Consider the following 7,589-nt stretch of genomic DNA (forward strand, 5'->3'; position numbering starts at 1 on the left):
GATAAAGCCAAATTCAGCATCATGATTTTTGCCTTAGGATTATCCACTTTCAAAGAAATCAAAATAACTGCTTTCTCAGGGTTGCAATCAGGGAGGTGCCTGCTTTGGAAAGACAAATTATCTTTTTTACATTCTTCTGGGACCAGTTTCCCTTACCCTCATTGTAAGGTCCAGACCTTCTGACTTGTGGCACCAACAACCCTAATTGGTAAGGGATGTGTATGTGTGTGTGTGGGCATATTTACTTCACTCTTACCAGTCTGATCCCTCACTCATTTTTAAAAATTTATTTGGCCAATAAGACTGCAGCACACACACCAGACTCAATCTCTGCTTGGGCCTTAACTTTGATGTCACAATCTGACCTGTGGGTATTAATCTGGCCACAGTTGCTCACAGACCAGACGGCAGGGTCAAGAGGACCAGTACAGTAAGATGTGGAGGAGGATCGACCATCAACCCAAGATCAAAGCAGGGGATGAACCCCAGGTGGGCCAGCTCAAAGTTCTGGGTTCAGCTCGGGAAACTGCCATGCCAAACCCTCTAGATCTGTCAGAATTTCAGAGCTTACCAGTGTTCGAGGACATTAGCCATCACATCAAAGAAGTGGGAGGCCAACTGGTGAAGAAAGTCAATGCCATCTTTCAGCTGGACATCACCAAAGATGGTAAGATCATTCTGCAGTGGACCATTGACCTGAAGAATGGTTCTGGGGACATGTATCCGGGATCTTCCAGGCTTCCAGCTGACACTGTCTTCACAATTCCAGAGTCTGTCTTTATGGAGTTAGTTTTGGGCAAAATGAATCCACAGAAGGCTTTCCTGGCTGGCAAGTTCAAAGTGAGTGGCAAAGTTCTGCTTGGCCAGAAGCTGGAGAGAGTTTTCAAGGACTGGGCTAAATTTTAAGCATGCAACAATACCAAGAAAAAGATTAAAACTTCTCTCTGGTTATAATGTCAAGTGGAAATCATGCTTAAATTGAAGATTAAAGTAAAAAGTATCCAATATTTTTACTCAAATTCTTCCTATGCAACTTTGATTAATTTTACTGCTGATGTGTATATTTGCAGGGGGGTCTGGAGTAGTAAAGAGAGTTGGAGTGCATCATTTAAACTTTTTGTCTTTTTCTGTTTTAGCTCCATTTTTGTCCTAATCCAGGGTGAAAGCCATGTGTAGGGAAATGGGTGATTTTGATAGTTGGATTTAAATGATCCAATCATTGCATTCCTAAGAATTTTTTTCTTTTTCTTTCTTTAAGTTGGGTGTTTTGGAAAAAGAAGTGATAACCTCATTGTGCACATCTGTATTCTTAGTATGGTAACTTAGTTCTATGTGGGAACTTTAACATAGGACCGAAGGACTCCGAGAGGGCAGGCTCCACAGGTCTGTGGGTGGAACTCACACAATAGAGGGATGATGCTCTTAATGTGTTATAATTTCTGATGGATTCAACTCCAGGAAAGTTGAAGGACTTGAAAAATGTTCTAGACCCATGATTCTTAACCTGAATTATGCATCAGAATCACCAGGAAGGTTGGTTCAAGTCCAGATTGATGGGGGCCCCACTTCACAGTTTCTACTCAATAGGGCTGGGCTGGGGAGAATGCACATTCCCAACAAGTTCTGAGAAGGTGTTGATGTGACTACCCTTGAAGAACCCCTGCCCTGCTTTACTGCATACAAAATTTTCTATATTGATCTTGACTATTGTAGACCAATGAGATGCTGCCATTTTTTAAAGCTTCGCTTAGAGAAAGATTACATAAACTTCTGTGAGCTATTACTAAAGTGTTGATGTTGTTGAGAGCTTGCGCATTGAGAATTGTACAAATTCAGTTTATCCAGGGAGATTTTCCCTACTGGGAACTTTCCTCACTCATCCGGGAGGACTGGAATGAAGCCAGCTGCAACAAATGTGACCTCCTAATGAATAAGTGTTTGTTATTTGTTCATATGTGGTCTGTGTGTACCTTAATATAGTAGATTAAATATGCACACTGAGGACACTCCAAAACCAGAGGAAAGTTGCACCAAAACTGCACAAATATGTGTCTACCATCTTAGTCCATTTTCTGTTACCTGAGATTGGGTAATTTGTAAGAAGAGAATTTTATTTCACGCGTGGTTTGAGAGGTTGGGAAGTCAAAGGGTATGGTGCTTGTGTCTTGTTGCCCTTGGTGGGAACTTTCTTGCTGCATCATAACACAGCTGAAGGTATTACATGGTAAGACAAAGCAAGTGTGCTAGCTTGGGGGTCTCTTCCTCTTATAAAGCCACAATTGCCCTCATGGTAGCCCCATCCTTGTGACCTCATCTAACTCTCTTTCCCGACCTCCAAATACCATTGACAAATGGGGGTTTCCAACACATGAGTCACATTCAAACCACAATGCCTACCAAATGTTCCTACCATTACATTCTTAGGTATTTTCCCAAGGCAAAAGAAAACATGCACAATTATATGTGAATGTTCATGGTAGCTGTGTTTGTGATGGCCTCAAACTGGAAATAAGTCAAATGTTCAAGAGGTGAATGGATAAACAAATCATGGCATGTATACTGTGTATATATACCACTTAGCAATATAAATTAGTGAATTATTGATAAACACACAACAAAATGGATGAATGTCAAAATAATTATGCCGTGTGAAAAAAGTCAGAGAAAGTTAAGTGGATGCTACTTATAAAATACTAGAAAATGCAGACTGGGGTGTCAGAGAAAAGATAAGTGGTTGCCAAAGAGACATGGGCATTGGGAGCGGGGAAGGATGTGAGGGAGGTATAAATGGTCATGAGGAAACTCGGGATGGTGAATGTGTAGTGATGGTTTACAGGTAATCATATAGGTCAGAATATCAAACTTCACACTTTATGTATACATATGCAAGTTTTTATGTGTCAATATAAACTGTGAAACTGTCTTTAAAAACTGCTGGCTTCCACTGAAAGTGAGGACTTTGTATGATTGCATTCCTGAAGGGGACTTGCACCTCTACCCTTTTCTCAGTAAAATGAATCTTCTAACCTCATCATAGGTCATTTTTCCAAACCATTACTGACTTGGATGGTTCTTCAGAGGCCTTCCTAGATTCTCCAAATCAGAATCAGGGAAGGGCTGGGGATGTAGCTTGGGGACAGAGCACTTGCCTAGCATGAGTAAGGTCCTGGGTTCAATCTCTAAAACTACACCAAAAAAAAAAAAAAAAAAAAAAAAAAAAAAAAAAAGAGAGAGAGAGAGAGAGAGAGAGAAGAAAAAAAGAGGTGTTGGGGGTGGTTTGTAGCTAACCAGATCTATCCAGTCTTCTTTGTGGGAAAGAAAGAGACATTTGTCCAGTTGATGCTCTACTCCGTGGTCAGAAACTGTGAAGGTTTCTAAGTGGAGTCTTGATATACTTCCTATCTTCTTTCACCAGCATCATGAACTTGATGACCCACGTGGCACATGGGGCAGTTGTGGGTGTCTCAGAGGCCTCCAGGTGATAGTGAGAACTGTGGTGAGCACTTAGCTCAGGCGACCTCCATTCAAGCTATATTTCCTAGTATCCAACATGGGGTAGGACAGGTGTTGAGATGCTATTGTGTCTACATCCCTCTTTGGGGGAAATGGCTCAGTCAAACCCCTGTAACCCAAGGGTCTTGCTCATACCATGAGACAATTATGGCCTATGTTTATTGGGCCTGAGACAGGGTTGCTTAGAGACAGGGTGGAGGAGTGGTGGGAAGGAGCGATTACCTAGAGTCATGCTTGGGCTGTCATTTGACCTCCAATGACCCATTCTGACTTGGAACAACTAAAATAAAAATATCCTGAACCAACTAGATTCCTTTCTTAGGATTTTGGAATCAGGTAAATGACAGACTGAGCTATAAGCAAGTAGTGAGAATAGAACCTGAAAGACTGGGATGTCAGAGGAGAGAGGGAGCGCTATAGGGGATGGGGTGGCCACCATGGCAGAACGGGAGAGATGGATGGGCAGAAGCCTTGAGTGAGCAGAGAAAATTTGTTAACCAGTAAGGCCCAGGTCTTAAGAGATACCACAACACACTTCTTTTCTTTTTGGTTATCTACAACACCAGGATACACCATGACATTATCATAAAGGTGTAGAATTCAACCCACTCCAATTCAATCCTCACCACTTTGGCCCCACCTCCTGCTCCTCTTTCCACTCTACCAAGCTCTCTATTTGCAGTTTATTTACTTTTTAAAAAAATTAGCGTCCTATGGATTCCCCTGATGTGGGGACCCATTGTGCTACATTTTTGCATGCACATTTGATAGTTTGGTCAGATTCATTCCACTGTTCTTCCCTTATCTCATCCATTCTTCCTTCTCCTCAATCCTCTTTGTCTACTCTACTGATCTTTCCTTCTTTTGATCAAATTCCTTCTCCTTTTTTTTTTTTCAATTACAAGAAGCAAAACACTCAATGCTGGGATGCCCCGTGGGGCAGCTGAAAGTGCTCAGACGTTGGAATAAGAACCCGTGCTCATCTGTTAAGAATGGGGTCCTAATTAGGGTAAGATATATTCCATGCTGTATAATTATATCAAAGCAAATTCTATTGTCATGTACAACTGAAAAGAACCTATAAAAAAAAGGAAGTTTTTTCAGTCTGGGATCACCATTTCACATCTGCATCATCACAGGCAAAAATTGAACTGCTTCTTGCCCCAGCCTTCCCATCTGGAAATGGCCAGTAGCCCTTGCAACAGTAGGTTACCAGGGATTTCCAATTAGGACATGCCCATCATGGTCACTGGCTGAGATAGGTTTCCATAAACATGTGTCCTTTCTCTTGAGAGTGAGAGGCTGGGTGTTTATGTTTGGGTTGTTCACTGGCTCCTCACTGCCTTCCACATTCAGGGTTTTCACACTCTGCTCCAGGGACCTTTCTGCCTTTTCTCCTATTCTCAGTTGGTGCCCCAGAAGGTCACATCTGGTTCGAAACACATTTGTGTTTTGATTGGTCTGAACAAGACTGGTTGTAATAGTGTTTTTAAAGTTTGAATTAGTGCATAAAAAGATTTCCATATTTTCTTGAGGAATTGGATTTGTGGCCACACAGATCCTACATGCCTGACAGGCAACAGCTCAGGGGTGGGGCTTGGAGTAGGCTTTCCAGACAGACCCAGACCCCATTTTCCTCCTTGCATTTTAGAATCAGAGGCTGCATTTTGGTGGTGACCTGTCATGGAGCTCACATCATCGTTTTCATAAGCTTGGCCTACCTTGCTGGTCCCCTGTAGGAATTTGTGTTCATGATGGCAGGTCCCCACAGTAAGTGGTCTTATTCTTCTTCCTAACTGAAATGCCCTGTGCTGATTTTCTATAGCATGTAATAATTTACTATGAATGTAATGACTTAAAACAGTACCCTTGCATTATCTCAGTTTCAGCAGGTCAGAAGTTCAGGAGGACTCAGCTGGAATCTCATCTCCCAAGGCTGATATTAAAGAGTTAGCTAGACTGGGCCATATCTGGGAGCTCAAGGAAGAGTCAGCACCAAGATCACTGGCTGATGATACTATGTTATTGTAGGACTGCAATCTCTGTTTCGTTGTTGGCTGTCACCAAGGATGCTCGCTCAACTCCTTGAGGCTGCCCATCCCCAGGGTCAGGTGGCTCCTCCATCTGCAAGGCCAGACAATCTCCAATTCTTTCAAAATTCTTCCTCTACTTTAAAGGATTCATATGATTTCACTGGGCCCACCATTCAGAAATTCTCCATATCTTAATCTCAACTGATTAGTAACCTTAATTACATTTTCAAATTCCCTTTGGCTATTTAAGGTAATACTATAGATTTAATATTAATGTCTCTCCCTCCCCTCCAAATGTTGAAGCATTAGCTCCAATATGATGTTATTTGCAGGTGGAGACTTAGAAATAGTTAGAGTTAGATGAGGTCATGAGGATGGGTCCCCCATATGAGATAAATGTTCTTATAAGAAGAGGAAGAGACTAAGCTCTCTCTTGCCATGTGAGGTTACAGCAGGGAGGTGGCTGTCTGTAATTTGGGAAGAAGATTTTCACCAGATCTGACCATATTGGTACCCTGATCTCAAAAACTTCCTAGTTTCCAGGATTGTGAGAAAGAAAGAGCTGTTGTTTAAGTTACCCAGTCTATGTTTTTAAAAAGGTAGACTGAATTAAGACAGTTAATGTATTTATAGTGTGATATTCCATCATAGCCACAGTTCCGGGGATTGAGATGTAGAATCCTTTGGGGGACCTTAATTCTATCTTCTCCTCTGACTCTACCATCTAAGTTACACGCATGCCTTCATGAAATTGCACCTAATTTAGTTGTCGTCTTCTCCCACAATTTTTAAGTTCTTCTTTTTTCCAACCCTGTGTTTTGACTTTGTGTGGACTATACTATCTGGGCCAAATAAATGCTCTGGTTTGCCCAGGAGAGTTGCCATCTTGATATTCAACCAACAGTGCCTCTTTCCTCAGAAGAGTCTTGGTTTGGATGACGAATTACAAGGTTCCCCCTGTACCTCCAAGAGCCGATTGGTCTAAGGGCAGGAATCAGTCATGGCCCTTTCTTGGTTTCACTTTATCTCAGTCTCTCAATGCCTGATACTCATTGTAGACTCCACAGATATTTGTGGAATGAATGAATGACTCTTTAACATTTAAAATAAAATGCAATGTGGAAAAAATAGTACCAAAGAGCATATGAAGAAGACTCAGTTATTCATATTTCTTCTTCCCCTTTCCCCCATTTTTCTCCCCAAAGGCACCTATAGCTGCCAGTTTCTTTCCAGATATGTAGACACAAGCAGCAACATACAGAATTTTATTTATTCCAGAAGGTGGCACAAAGATCCTTTCTTCAAAGACTCTCCTGAAAGGCAGAGCATGACTTGACTTGCCCAGTGGAAACTTTGGGTCCATGTCTTTTAGGGAAAAATCTCACTTGAGGCTGCTTTATAAGCAAAGGGTACAAAATGAACCCCTCTTTCTTGGAGGTGGGATTTATTTGCCCTAATTGTGCCTCAGTGTCCCAGGTACCAGGACTGGGATGTGGCTGAATGTCAGTCAACAGAAGGGTAAGGTCAGGGGTGCCTGAGTCCCTTGCTTCTCCTAACTCTCCTGTTCTCGAAGGTACCTTTCTGCTCACAGCCCAACACAAACTGCTGTGGTGTGATAAGCCTCAGAAGTCGGGTGCTGGGAAGCTCCTTCCAGGCATCAGGCCCTTCCGTTCTGGGGACCTACAGGTTGCCTAACCTCAGAGACAGAGCTTTAGCTCTAAAGCAGAAAACAACAGAATGAGCTACAGAATCGGTTATTTCTACCATGGGTAGAAATTGCAGTAGAAGGGGTGAGGCATACAGCTGGATGCTAGGTCCACTCAGGAATCTCAAGGTCTCCCCATGGCCTGAAATATTCCATTTCTTTGCCTGAAGCAGGAAAGGATAGACACTTTATTCTGATGAAGGATTTTATCACTTTTCTATTAGAGGCACAGGAAGCTCTTGGGAAACTGTCTCTCTCCTCTAATTCTAATTCCCCAGTTTTATGTGAGTGTTAATGAAACTCACACTTGCCAGTTTTTTTTTTTTTTCTTTTCTGTT

At 42.1% G+C, this 7,589-nt stretch overlaps 1 protein-coding gene across 1 annotated transcript; it reads left to right on the forward strand.

Annotated features, from left to right (window-relative positions):
• The first annotated feature begins 435 nt into the window (after window positions 1-435).
• On the forward strand, window positions 436-906 carry Scp2d1 (SCP2 sterol binding domain containing 1). The gene has a single exon (XM_047536984.1). The coding sequence runs from the start codon at window positions 436-438 to the stop codon at window positions 904-906; it is 471 nt and encodes a 156-aa protein (XP_047392940.1).
• Window positions 907-7,589: the final 6,683 nt, after the last annotated feature.

Source organism: Sciurus carolinensis, chromosome 2 (genome assembly GCF_902686445.1).
Source record: "Sciurus carolinensis chromosome 2, mSciCar1.2, whole genome shotgun sequence".
NCBI lineage: Eukaryota > Metazoa > Chordata > Mammalia > Rodentia > Sciuridae > Sciurus > Sciurus carolinensis.

Coding starts and splice junctions, on each gene's coding strand:
- Scp2d1 (XM_047536984.1), top strand. CDS start 436: ATGTGGAGGAGGATCGACCATCAACCCAAGATCAAAGCAGGGGATGAA.